Source organism: Elephantulus edwardii, unplaced genomic scaffold (genome assembly GCF_000299155.1).
Source record: "Elephantulus edwardii isolate Elephantulus edwardi_28Jun2011 unplaced genomic scaffold, EleEdw1.0 scaffold00066, whole genome shotgun sequence".
Taxonomy (NCBI): domain Eukaryota; kingdom Metazoa; phylum Chordata; class Mammalia; order Macroscelidea; family Macroscelididae; genus Elephantulus; species Elephantulus edwardii.
The window spans coordinates 8,950,612-8,965,649 of NW_006399816.1; the positions used below are offsets into that span (position 1 = coordinate 8,950,612).

At 36.1% G+C, this 15,038-nt stretch overlaps 1 protein-coding gene across 3 annotated transcripts in view; it reads right to left on the reverse strand.

Moving 5' to 3' along the window:
* NEO1 (neogenin 1) overlaps positions 1–15,038 on the reverse strand; it is a 247,473-nt gene that overhangs the window by 101,515 nt on the left and 130,920 nt on the right. For all 3 annotated transcript variants that reach the window (XM_006888320.1, XM_006888321.1, XM_006888322.1), the window contains exons 6-7: positions 13,734–13,888; positions 12,491–12,611 (exon numbers count right to left, since the gene is read on the reverse strand). In XM_006888320.1, the coding sequence (XP_006888382.1) occupies positions 12,491–12,611; positions 13,734–13,888 (276 nt within the window). The remainder of the gene's footprint in view (positions 1–12,490; positions 12,612–13,733; positions 13,889–15,038) is intronic.

A 15,038-nucleotide genomic window follows, 5' to 3' on the forward strand; every position in this document is an offset into this window, starting at 1 on the left:
AAAAAAAAATATTTCTGCTGTCTACTTAAAAATAATCCTCAAACCTTGTTTTGGATGTTTACCTTTTTTCTTCACCATAAATTTAGTCAAATGCTAATTATTTTATCCCCATGTGTTCTTTCTTTTTGTGCATTCTTTAAAACCTCCTCAGAATTCACAATAAGCTTTCTATATATTATTCTATTCATCCCTCAAAAGTATCCTGCACAGAGGTAACTGTTTTAACAGGCAAAGAAACTGAGCAGCAGAGATTAACTACCTCATCTACTGTATGGTTGGGATATGAAGCCAGTATTTGCAGATTCTCAGCAAAAGGTGTGTTCCATTATACACACTGTGGTATATATTGTGGTAGACAGATAGCACTGTAGTAGGTATCATAATATAGTAGTTGCTGTGTATTGGAGAGTCTGAATCAACAACAGCTGACCCTTTAGCAGGTTTTCTGAGGCAGTAAATTGCACAGAACAGTGCTTGTCTCTCTCTGGTGGAGCAGCTGGTGGATTTTAACCACGCACCTTTGTATCTGCAGCTCAATTCTTTACCACTAAGCCACCAGAGCTCCTAACACAAAACAGTACTAACTAGAAGTATCTCCATTTGCCTGTGTACAATTTACCTACTTAGTTCAAGAACAGAAAATGTGTTTTGAAATGTATTTTATAGTTACTGTATATATTTTAAAAACAATTGCATTTAATAGAGTATTTGGAGTAATAAGGGGTCTAAGAAATAATTCCTCCTAACTGTTGTTGTTGCTGCTGTTGTTTTGTGCCATTGAGTAGCCTGTGACTCATAGTGACCCTATGTACAACAGCCCTAAAACGTGCTCTGTCCTGTCCCAATCTCACTGTCTCCGACACCCCCACCCCGATTACCCCAATCACTGAATCAATCCACCTCATAGAGGGTCTTCCCCTCTTGAACCATCCTCCACCCTCCCAAGCATGATGATGTCCCTCTCCAAGGACTTGTCCCTCCTTACAACATGGCCAAAGTATGTCAGACGAAGCCTCACGATCCTTTCCTCCAGGGACCAGACCAGTCTAACCCTCTCCAGGATGAATCTGTTTGTTTTCTTAGCAGTCCATGGTACATTTAATACTCTTCTCCAGCACCAAAGCTCTAAGGCATAAATTCTCCTTCTATCCTCCCTAGTTACTGTCCAACTCTCTGATGGGGGTGGGGGGAGGGGGATCACAAAATTTCTATATTTTATCCAGTCATTTAACAATTGTAGACAAGAACTAGAAACCAAGTCTTAACACATTAGATACACTGAAAAACTTCCAAGACATAGGATTCATGAACAAAAATTTGTATCACACCACAGCACTAAGCATATTTTTTCTAAATTTATAATCACTGTCATCAAAACCTCAAAATGATGAATTAAAATTTACCCTTTGATTAAAATCAGCACCAACTATCAAACATCCTATTGCTTCAGAGTTAAAATATTCCACTAATGACTAGATATTTCCTGCTCGTGAGCCAACTTTAATCAGGCCAGGTCATTAGTCACTTCTTCCAGGACTTCTATTATTCAATATCAACCTCAGATACTATATGGAATTTTTGACAAATGTTTCTGTCAAAAAAAAAATCAAAATGTGATGCTCAATTTGTAGCTTGATCTATTAAGCCATAATATCCTATAAGTCAGTAAAGCAGAAATTTACTTTAATAAAAAGAAGTTCATGCTACTCCATTTTCACCAGTCTTTTTTTCTCTTAGTGTCTTCTAATTTCCAATTACCAAACTACTTATGAAAGGACATGGGGGGGGGGCGGGCGAAATATTTCTTTCAGTATTACATGATAATCCTGCACTCTATTTTTAAAATAGAAATTCCAGGAAGAAAATGAATAAAAATGTACAAACATACAGACATTTTACCTGAATTCTACTACTTTGAACTGCAATAATTTGCATTCAATATTTTTAAAATGTAATTTTAAATTATAAGATAAAAATGTGCACATTTTCTATTCCATAATGTCTAAGTACATTGTAAAATAGGTTGCCAACAAACTTAATTTTCTGAGCCATCATATTCATTAGAAAGATTGTGAGGAAAAAATGTATACTCTAACAGCTTTAAAAGCAAAAAAGGAGGCAATGAAGAATTACTACAATTTCTTACGTAAATTATGCTTTTAATCAGACACACAGATGCCTTTAAAAAAACATGCTAATTCTTAAAATCCCATGAAATCTTCATTGCACAGGTATTTCAGTGGAAATGTCAAGTTTTTACATGGCACTATTTCTGCATTGATTACATGCGTTAAGACTATTAAATATATGTGGAAAATATTTATTAAACTGACAGAAATATTAAATAATAACAAAATATCATTTATACAGCTCTTGCCACTGGGTGGTGTATAAGTAGTCCAGGTGCTCACCCAAAAGGCTGCCACTCTGAGACCTGGCACTCTGTCACCTTAGAATAAAGGCCTACTGAGTGCTTTTTAAATTTTTTTATTTAGCCATTGGAAACCCTACAGAACACAGTTCTACGCTGACTCACACAAGGTAATTTTTTTAAATTGTCACTGAAAATGTCACTTAGATACTGAAAAGAAAACATTTCTTAAAAAGTTATCTCTGCAAATATAACCAACTATATAACCAGAGAGTAAATGGTAGCATTAGTCTTAATTTAAACATACAAGTCTTTTAAGCAAAGGTTTTAAAAGTAATATATGATTATTCTAAAACACATCCTCAATGACCTTTTTATTCATAGATAACCATTGTTAGCAATTTTCTGTGGGAATATCTGAATGTGTATATACAATTTTTTTAAACGGAATTTGGTTTACTTGGTATGTTTCTGTGTCTTGCATTTCTACTTGACATTATGATCCTTAAGAGTCTACTGATATTGTTAAGGGCTTGCAAAAGTATAGTCTTCAATTTTTCCATTCTAAGAATATACTAAAATTATTTCAGCAACTTCCTGTATTTTGTTACATCCTTTTCTTTCTCTCTTTATGTCTACCTTTTTCCTTTTTAAAATTACTAATGTTGAAGTCTTATATATAAACCTTTGTCCAAATCTGATTTCTTCCTTTGGAAAAATTCCTACAAGAACAATTAATGGTTTGAATCTATAATTTTTAGGATATAAATGTCCAAATGGTTTTAGGAAATGAAGTCTCAATTTAGAGTTTCATTAAATGAAAGCAAAGTATAAACCTAATACATCCTAGCTAGTCATTATGAAGTAATACTCATTTAAAAATATGCTATGTTTTTATTATTTGTTTTATATCTATTTATATGCTTGCCTTCTTTGTACTGAGTGGTTTTTATAGTTCTATTTTATCTCCTATTTTTTTAGTTCTTTTCTTGGGGTTTAGAATATGTATCTTTAACTTATCAGTGTAGCTTAAAATTACTTAATAATGGAATAAATTATTTACAATTATTATAAATATAATATAGGGAGCTCTGGTGGCCAAGTGATAAAGAGCTGCATTGCCAATCCAAGGACAGGCACTTCAAGTCCACCAACTGTGCCACAGGACAAAGAGGTGTAATCTCCTCACATGTGAATTACTGCCTCTGAAAACTGACTAGAGGGTCAGCTATGAGTCAGTTTGACTCAATAGCACCTAATAACAACAAACAAATATAATGTAAATAGTATTTTATTTACTAACAGTATATGTTGTTGTTAGGTGCTAGCAAGTTGGCTACAATGCATAGAAGTCCCACAAACAACAGATCTGAACTTTACCTCCTTCTGCACCATCCTCTCCACCTCTGGTATGCTCCAGCCCACTGTTACCGGCACTGTGTCGCTCCATCTTGTGTTGGGTTGACTTTTCTTTCTCTAATCCTTCACCTTTCCCAATATGATGTCCTTTTCCAAAGACTGGCTCCTCTTGACAATAGGCTCAAAGTACGTGAGATAGAGTTTCACTATCTGTGTCTCTAAAAAGCAGCCAACAATTCCTCCAAGGTAGACTTATTTGTTCTTTTGGCAGCCCATCGGATATTTAGTACTCTTCTCCAACACCACAACTCAAAGGCATTAATTTTTCCTTCAGTCATCCTTATTCATTGTCCAACTTTCAGATGCACAGGAAATAAATGGAAAGATCATGGCTTGGTTCAGGTGCATCTTAGTCCTTAAACTGACATTCTTACTCTTTAGCAGTTTGGAGAGGTCCTTGACAGCAAATTTTCCCAAGGCAACACATCTTGTGATTTTGTGACTGCTGTTACCATGAGTCCTGACTGTGAAACCTCCTCAATCTATTATGCTCTGTCTACTGGTGCAGTGGTGAGGATTTCTGTTTCCTTGATGTTGAGTTGTAATCCACATTGAAGGCTGTAGTGTTTGATCTTCTGCAGTAAGTGTTTCAAATCCTCCTCACTCTCAGCAAGCAAGGCTGTGTTATTTGCGTAATGCGAGTTGTTGATGAGTATTCCCCCAACCCTGATACCACATTCTTCTAAATCTGGCTTCTCAAATGATTTGTTCAGCATACAGACTGAACAAATATGGAGAAATGATAAAACCCTGATGTACACTTTCCCTGATAACGTAGACTATCTTCCTCCAATCCTGATGCCACATTCCTCCTCATAAAGTCCACCCTCTTGAATGATCTGTTCTTTATAAAGATTGAAAAGGTATGGAGACAGGACACATCCCTGATGCAGTCCTTTTCCTGATTTTGAACCATGCAGTGTTTCCTTGCTCTGTTCTGACGACTGAGTCCTAGTCCAAGTATAGGTTTCACATAAGCACAATCAGGTGTTCTGGGAGTCCCATTCTTCCCAATGTTATCCATAATCTGTTGTGATCCACATAGTCAAATGCCTTAGCATAGTCAATGAAACACAGATAGATATTCCTCTGGTACTTTCTGCTTTTGGCCAAGATTTACCTGACATTGACAATGAACCAGCTTGTATTTCTGGTAGTTCTCTGTTGATGCACGGTTCCAGTCATTTTTGGATAATCTTCAGCAGGATTTTGCCTATGTGTGATATTAGTGATATAGTTTTCTATAATTTCCACATTCTGTTGGATCACTTTTTTTTTAATGGGAATAAATATGGATCTCTTCCAGTCAGCTGGCCAAGTGGTTTGTCCTCCAGATTTCTTGGCATAGCCTGATGGGCAAGTCCAGGACTGCATCTATTTGTTGAAATATGTCAATCGGTATTCCGTAAATTTCTGGGGCCTTATTTTTTGCCAATTCATTCAGAGCAGCTTGAAATTCCTCCTTTATCACAACTGCCTCTTGCTAATATAAGTAATATAATTGATAATAAGTAAATGTTACAATAATTTATTCCAATACCACCTTCCCCTATTCTGTGATAAAAAAATCCTGGTGGAGCAGCTGATTAAGTGGCTGGCTGCTAAATCAAGGATCAGTGGACAGAACTCGTCAGCTGCTCCAGGGGAGAAAGATAAAGCAGTCTGCTTTCATGAAGAAGACCACCTTGGAAACCATATAGGGCTATTTTGTCTGTCATCAATGGTTGCTACTCACTAGCACACAAACAACAAGTTTGTGCTATTTTTGTCATACATTTTATGCTATAAACTGATTTTGGTTTAGATAAGAGGTGAGTAAACTAGGATATGCCACACACTTTTGTAGATAAAGTTACATTGGAGCCCAGTGATAGGGGTTCAATTGTTAGCTGCTTTAATGCTGTAACAGCTAAGACACTGTGTCAGAGATCATTGGCTCACAATACCTAAAATATTTACCTATTTATCCCTTTACAGAAAAATTGTGGGCCACTGCTTTACAGAGTTATTTTTCTCAAGATGATTTTTTAAAAGATTTACTAACTTAAAAAAAATAACACTTCTGGCCTGTTTTGTTTCTTTGTAAAGATTCAGACTTCTCTCAAGTATTATACTCCTGTCTGAAAAAACTGTCTTAACATTTCTTTGTAATATAGCTCTAATGGCAATGAACTCAGATTTTGCTCTGAAAGGGTCTTTATTTTGCTGGGTATGCAATTTGGGTTAGTTTTCTTCCTCCAGCCCATTTTCAGAACTTAAAAATATTGTTCCATTCTCTTCTGACAAGAGGTCTAAGCTATGGCTTACCTTGTTTTTGTTCTTTTGTAAATAATATGACTTTGGAGTGTTTTGTTAGCCTGCATCCATGATTTTATTATCTTCAGTTTTCCATAGTTTGCCTGTAAATTATACAGGTGTGTTTTCTTCTCTTTATACTACTATTAATTTGGTACCTAGCCTACTTGAAGTTATCTTTTATTTCTTGGACCTGTGGTTTGACCATGTCCATTTAAAAATTACTATCTTTCAAATATTTGTTTTGTCTTGTTCTTTCTCTCTTCTTCTAGGAGGACTCAAATTTATTTATTTACCACTTAATTTATCTCATTTTAATGTGCTGCTTATTTCTTTATAGCTTTTTCCTTCTTTAAATTTAAGTAATGTATACTGACCTATCTTCAAATTCATTATTACTTTTTTCTGGTGTGTTGTGCCTACTGACAGGTCTGAAGGAAATCCATATACTACGTTTTAAATTTTTTATAGTTTACTTCCTCTGAGTGAGGCACTTTTCCACTCTCCAGACAAATAAAAATACTTTGGACATGTTGTGAGGAGAGACCGGTCCTTGGAGAAGGACATCATGCTTGGGAGGGTGGAGGGACGGCGCAGGAGGGGAAGGCCTTCTATGAGGTGGATTGATTCAGTGACTGGGATAATTGGTATGGGAGTGTCAGAGACAGTGCGACTGGCACAGGACAGAGCAGAGTTTAGGGCTGTTGTACATAGGGTCGCTATGAGTCACAAACGACTCGATGGCACATAACAACAACAGATCTCCAAGTTTCTTTCTCTTCCAAAATTCCTCATCTGTTCATACATGTTACTTACTTTCTTCATTAGATCTTTTAATATACTAATCACAAGTAAAGTTCTTGTCTAACAGTTTTAATATCTGGGTTATTGCTAAGTTTGGTTCTGTTGACTGCTTTATCCCTTGACAATGGGTCAGAAGAATGGTTTCCTCTTGTCGTTTTATTTGTGTCTAACAATTCCAAAGGCATTTAGTTCGAATCTACCAACTGTTCTGCAGGAAAAGGGCAATCTTCTCCCATGCAATTTACTGCCTTAGTTCCAACTCTACAGGACACAACAACCACCACCACAACAGTATTTGACAGAATGCTGACCACAGTGTAGAGAACAGGAGAGGCTGCATCTATTATTTATACTTGGAAACAGACACATGTTCTTCGCCAAGTCACTGGTGTGGATGGACTTAATCACTTTGGAGCTGAGCTTGGTGCAGATTTTTACTGCTGCTCAAGTTGTTTTCAGTGTCCCACAGGTTTTAAATTTCTTTACTAGCAGACTACTTCTGTCTTGTTTTCAGGATTAAGAATGAGGACTCAGAGGGTTTTTCTCCATTTTCCTGGTTTTGTTCCTCTCAACTTTCAGCTATTCCTGCATGTCCACACCAAAATAGGATCACAATCCATGGTCTTGAACATTCCCCCAGCACTTGATAACCTGTGTTTATTAGTCAGTTTAGGCTCATAATCAGGACAGGTGGGATTATCTCTTTGTATCTGTGGTTGGTATAGGACAAGAGTTTCTGTAGAGAGCCACTTTTGAGGCTCCTGACTTAAGGCCTAAGTTGTTTTATACTGCTTCCTAAATGCGATTCCATAAAGGGCTGCCGGGCATGTCTAGAGATAAGTTCAGCTCAGAATTTCCACCCAGTCTCAAGGAAACTGCTTGCCACTAGCTCATTCTCCGTAAATTCAAGGTTTTAGGGCGTGTTCCTCATTCCTGCAGCATACTGATATCTTGAGGCTGGGTTTCCATAGCAACCCAGCCTAAGTAAGATATTCAGGCAAATTCCTATATAAGCCTGGGAAAACTTTAACAAATGAGACTTGATCAAGAATCTGTCTTGTCTCCCTTCTTTGCATCTCTTGTCCCTTCTCAACCCGCACTCTCCCTCCTTAGGTCCACACTGAAGACCCTGTGGGCCAGAGCAAGTTTCCACTCCTTCCTGCTATACAAGACCTTTTCTTGGTATTGGTGTAAGATTCTGGACTCCACAGGATGTCTATCCTTTCTCTAGGACAAATGTGTTTTTGTCTGTGTTCTGGATGACAGAGGGTTCCTCCTCAAGAGGTAGAGGTGTCTGCTTTGTAATCACCATCTACAAGCTTTTAAATTAAGAAAGTTCCTGCCTCACCTTTGGTTTGAGGCTGAAAGAAAAGAAAGGTTTAAGTAAACAAGACCCACATCTTACACCTCTATAACATTGAAATGGGCTTTTTCAGTCTGTTGCCTTGCCCTCAATCTTAATTCCAAGAATTCTGTGGAAACCCAAGAAAAATCCCTTGTAACCAAGTATGACCTCTCCTTTTATCTGGGGCCTCCAGATATTTCAACCTAAGATGCTACTCCATACTTTGCCTAACAATCAGATAAAATTTTAATTTATTTCTTCTTATCCAGTCTTACAGCAATGGCCTCTTCTTTCATCCTCTATCAAAGCTGAAGCAATTCATACCTTCCTAGGTAAGTAGGTGGTGGCATTTAGGTTACAAGAGATGTAATGATTTTATAGATTACCCAGCACCCTCTTGTGGACATATGATTGCAATCTTGTTACATCCTACATAGTAAAGTGCCAATTCACCTCCTTTTCCTATTTTTGTAAAGATATTACCATTCTGCCAGTCACTCAGATGACTTCTTTACCATGAACAATATCAATTAAAAAAATCTAAATGAATCATTGGCATATCCTTAATAGGACATTTTATTTTCATTGGAATAAGGACTTAGCATCTCATAGTGGTCTCGTAATACAACACCACTTCAACCATTCTCTGTTTTCTCTAAAAAACCCCGACTGAATTATAGATTACCTAACTACACTGTTCCTTTGAATGCTTTTCCGACTAGTTTAGATCTTTTTAATTCCTGGAAATCTTCATTCAAGGCCTATTACAAAAGAGATTTTCTATGAAAAACCTTCTCTAATCACAATATGGAATTCTCTTTAGAATTCTATACTGTTTTATTTGTACTATACAAATAACACTTATTACGACTAGTTTTAAAACTGTGTACTGTATATGAATATTTCTTACCATCCTTATTGTACTAGCAACTCCTGAAAGGGATGGGGTAATTCTCATAATTGTTATATTTCCTCTTCCAGCTTTAACATATTCATCATCCAAATTAAAATATAAAAATTAATAAGCAAAATTAATATGACACTTATACTACCCTTCTTATGATCCACTCATCATCAATGCAATCTTGACAAGATTATTAAAAAATTTACCAGTCCATAAAAACTATCTCAAAAAAAGAAGCACATGCTATAATCATTACTACTATACCGTCAGAATATTTCCAAAGGAAAGTCTGATCAGAGTAGTTTAGGGAATTCCTAGACTAGGCAACCATTTCTATTTTTAGGATTATATTTAAAATGCTAATTCCACATGCAAATATGTCATAATGTCTTTGCTGCTTGTTTTTTTGTTGATTGCCATAAATAGAGCATGATTCATAATGACCCTATGAACAAAAGACCTGGAGCTTTTCTATAACTATCAACATCATGCAAATACTTCCAAGATAGCGACAAAGTTTCCTAAGGAAAATCACGTAAACAAGCCTACCTACCTCAATGGCTCAGGAAGTGCCTTCTATGGTAGTAATACTCAGCATTCTGCCAAGATGGAAGAGCTGACAGACTTTTAAATTATATCCAATAAATAATGGCATAATCACTGCCTAACACATTAAGAAAACAATATTTTGTCTTTTTATAACAGTACTCTCAAGCAGCATATTTTCAAGAGTATACAAAATTGTATACTATATACCTGAAGCACTTTGAGAGCATACAAAATCATATATGCTGTTTTAGTAAAAAAGGGAGCTCTTATAGGGTGGTCTTTAGGGATCTGGGCTGGTAACCCAAAGGTGGTGCTTCACTGGTGGTTCAAACCCACCAGTGACTCCTTGGGAGAAGGATGGGCATTCTCATTCTGTGCAAGTTACAGCTCAGAAATGCAAGGATAGGAGGGGGTCAGCTTTGAGTTGGTTCCAGCTTAGTAATGAGTGGGTGAGTGATTTTAGCAAAAATTCAAAGAAAGTGTCATCTTTTCTTCTTAGTTTCCAAGACCAGGTTACATGATTATCAAAGAAATTCTTCCTGAACTTATACTGATGCCTGATCTTATTGGATAGCGATACTAGATCAAATTTCTGTAGTGACATCTTTTTTCCACACATTCTTGAAAAATTAGACAAAATAATAAAACACTTTACTTGTTAACTCAGCTTTTGTTAATTTAGCATGATACAATAATTCTACAAAATTCAACCCAGCATTGCTCATAACAGTAAAACAGTACTGAAGACAATTTAAATGTTGCTGCTGTTGTTGTCATTATGTGCTGTCAAGTCAGTAATGGCTCACAACTGACCTTCCAGTGAATTTTCACAGGCCGTAAATCAACAAGAGAAGACTCCCCATCTTTGCCTCAGAGCAACTGGTGGATTGAAATCACCTGCCTTTGGGTTGGAAGCACAACTTTTTACTGGTAAGACACCAGAACTCCCTATTTAAATGTCAGCCACTAGGAATATCTGTTATATAAGCCAAAGCACAAGTATATAAGAAATACACACACACTCACACACACGCTATTTAGTAACATAAAAGGTTGATGTGGATCTGTATTTACTGACCTGGAACAACGTGCAGAAAATGCTACTGCAAGGAAAAAAAGTTCTAAAACAGTGAGTGCACATACGTGTATACATGCACAAGAATGTGTGTAGTGTGTGAGTATATATGGGTTCATATGCAGTACCCCTATGGGACAGGATTTAGGATTACGTGCTAGTTATCAATTTTTTGCCTCTCAGCTCAAAAATCAAACTTCACTGCCTATTTTACAAAAATGAAGCTTTGCCCTTTAAATACATTCATTCCTCTGCCACCTGGCACAAGGTGTACAGCTTTCATCAGTAGAGGACACCGGAGATGGATCATGGAGGAAAGGGGGTTTCCTGACTGGAATCCCTTTGCAGGATGCAGGTTTCAGGCAGTTTCCCTCTACACCGTTTCCCTCAATTGGTAGAAAGGTACTTTGTTAGATATCTCTCCGTGACAAGTTTTTTCTCGTACTCTAGAGAACAGACTTTGATCAGATCATGTTTCACTACCCAGCACTATAGAAACTTCTTGACAAGCCAATAAACCACATTCAAGTCTGCCTAACAAAATGCGTATTTCAGCCCTCAGGGCTGGGGAGGAAAGGTTTGTCCTCTTCCTCAGATACTATATCTCAGACATGGATAGGGGCTGCTCCTTACATCTGTCATTCCTCTTCAAGTAGTCCCCAACTTAACACATATTCAAGTTAGGACACATCAAATTTACAACTCTCAGTATGTTTTTGTTTTGGTTTTTTTGGAACGTATCATTAGTTATTACTGTTGTTGTTGTGTGTCAGAACTGACTCACTGCTGATCCTTCAGCAGATTTTCAGAGGCAGTAAATCTGATGGTAGGTGGCTGCCCACTCTTCTCCCTCGGAGCAACTGGTGGATGTGAAACATGTGCCTTTGGCATTGCAGCCACTAGGCAACCACAACTCCCTCATTATCAGTAATAGGTACTACATATAATGTTGCAGCATTTACTCTGCTGATGTTGTCATTCTCAGATCTAATGTTTCTAACCCTTAAATAAAAATAAAGACAAGATTTACAAAGATAATAATAAAAGGCAATTAAAATGCAAACTTTTCTTTTTTTAAATGAAAACTTTAAGAAGAGTTTTTTAATTAGGTCAGAACTCACTCATGACAAAGCAGTGACTGGAACAGAGAGCCCTGTCTTAAACTGGAGATTACCTGACTCCTTTTAATTATCTTTACTTTTGACTAGCCAATCTCTTGCTACTTAAATCCCCTGTTTTAGTAAGTTAATCCTTGTATTAAACTCTCCTGGTTCAAATTACGGTAATGTACCTCCAGAGAGGTCTCTGATTTGTGGTTGGTCTCTTTTTCATTTATTTATTTAAATATTATCTGAATTTTTATAATAAGCACCTTTTGGGTAATAATTAGAAAAAACATGTTGCCTTTTTTTTTTAACTGGAAGGATAAAACAACCCACAACTTTTGCAGTTATTCTTGATAGGGTAGAAATATATTTGTGAGATTAAATTCTAAAGACTTTCATTTGGTAGACTATTAAGTGCCTTGACAGCAATTTTTTTTAATGAAATAGAAGATTGTATCATAGAAATGGTTTATATACTTTCCCTTTTACTCTTAGTTATGCCACAGACCAGCCTTTGTAAAGATTATGATTGTGATCACTGATTATGAGCCCTGAGTGACAGATGACTAGTTCCTCAGAGTTGGCCCTCCTCCTGCATCTGACTTTTTCAGCCCCTCCTCACCATGTTCAAGGATTATCAGCTGGGCTCCAGCCTGTGCATTTCCAACATCATTCTCAGCGATACACTGATAGAATCCTTCATCTGATTTCACCAGACCCAACACTTGAAGGTTATGTTCCTTCTGAGAAAGAAAAATGAAAATGAAAATACAAATTTATTGTTCAACTGATGAATACTGCGTTAAAATTAATAAATTTTTACCGATAAAGTACAATATTGCTTTAAAAATAATAAAAAAATACTGTACTGCTATGGATGAGTAAAAAAACCCTGTTAATCATAACAGGTTGCTTTTTAGTTAATGCTAAATACTTACGAACTACTTAGTATAATCTATGATTATGCATTTCAAAAATAGAAAATAGAGTACTACTAAGAGTGAATTACTTATAGGGCAAACTTGTAATGAGACATTAAATTAACAACCATAATTACTTGTGATCATTTCTATGAATGTCATGCATGCTTCTTAAGACATCAATTCCTACTTCTAAAACCTAGGTAACTCTATTACTAGGACACAAAATAAGGATGGTAATAGAAAAGCAATTAATACACAGAAAGTAGACAGCAATTACAGATGAATACTCAAATATATTTAACATTAATTACCTTTACATTTAATTTTTAGAAGACCCTTTAATGTTTATATTGTTATACCAATTTCCCAATACTGGTAACACTTAGAACTAAGGGCCTGGGCATTAATACAGGACTTTTGCCCATCTTTCTTCTGTGGAGCAGTTGCTGAACTGGAACCACTGATCTTCTGGTTAGTAGCTGAACATACTGGTAGCACTGTGCCACCAGCTCTCTTGAGTTTTGCATAGTTTAATATCTCAGTTGTATTATGAGTCTAATGGATTTTCCAAAAGTACAAGTTTTACATGCTTCAAAGGACAAATTTCTGCTCCTTGAATAGAGAACTGAAGCCCACAGATGTCCAGATATATAAGCAAAATCATAATCCAGAAAGTGGCTGTAGCCAAGTACGTATATCAGTATAATTGTATAAGAATCAAGAGCGAACTTTTAGCCACTGAGTTTCTACAAGATCTTACATACATAAATTACTGAAGTATTTCTAGCTCAGCTTTCTAATCAGCTAATGAAGACATTACATTCTATGTGAATTTTTCTACCTTCATTTGCAATATATAAATTGGTGTATGTGAGATAATTGATCTCTTGTTGATGACATTTAAAGGTTTCAGAGAGAAAATAACCTTTGAAAAATACTTACTACAATCTTAAAGTAATCACTTGGAATAACCATATCCCCATTCTTGACCCACTTCACAGTTGGAGTTGGTTTGCCAGTCACTTCACACTCAAATACAATATCCATAGATTCATGAGCATATATATTAGCAGGCTGCTTCAGGAATTCAGGCGGGGCTTTAAATTAGAAAGAAATTAAAATATTAATAAAACTGAAAATAGGAGTGCTCTGTCTTTATATATGTCAATTTTTAATTACTAAAATTCATTAAGCTTTTATTTATTTGATACCTTCATACATTTCTGCAAAGGCATATACCAAATACATCAAAACTAGAATCAAAGCACAAAATGTTTTTTTAAAATTGGTTTTTCTTGTGAAATTAACTAGAAAAACAATTACAAAGATAATCTGAGTTTCCCTAGCTCCTTGTATAATTACTAAGCCAGCTATGTTGAAGAAACTGAAAACAGGAACATGCCAAGTTGTTGAACATTAATTTTAAAGAATATTTTCTTAAGATTTACAGTATTTTAGAAAAGCCACAATTAAAATTTACAGACAGTTGAGAAGACTGATAATCCTCCTTTTCAGTTAGTTCTGATGGGTGACAAAAAAAGGAAAATGTAATAAAAAAGCCACATGAGAGGCACAAAGCAGTTCACTTGTGTAACATATTCCTATTAGTAGCATCCTTCATTACATGGAAGTTTTTCAGGATGGGACAAGAATGAGTGACATTTCTGGGATGGGAGTATATCTGAAAAGGCCTGAGTATTTCTGTATTTTTCTTTCCTTTTGCTCCAGAATCATAAATTAGTGACATAAATTGCAGATTTAAAAGATTCTTTTAAGTAAAAGGATCAATGAAGGTTATTACCTAGTCCAACTTCTACCTAGTGGTGTAATTTCCTATATAAACACTCTTCACACGGGGGTCTTCCTGATATTTTCAAATACTAAGGAAGCTGTAAGGTCTACTATAGGTTCATTCTATTAAATAACAATGAAAGCTCTTAACTATTCAATAACACATAAATTAGCTTTTTCTACTGTTGAGCAAAAACATGCCTACCTTTCTGGAACTTTAACTGAGACTGGGTTGAACTTTGGGCAAGCTCTGATAGCTTAACAATATCAAGTCTTCCTTTGCATTTTTCAGTGTTTCCTGTCAGCTTGCTGTACTGAGAATAACTTGGGGTTGCTGTGATACTGAAAGTGGTGCCACTTGTGTGCCAAACATCATTAGGGTTACCTATGGTGGGCAGGTTTTGGTGGAACTCCCTGATTAAGACAGACTTGTGCATACTGATCTTACATCTTGTA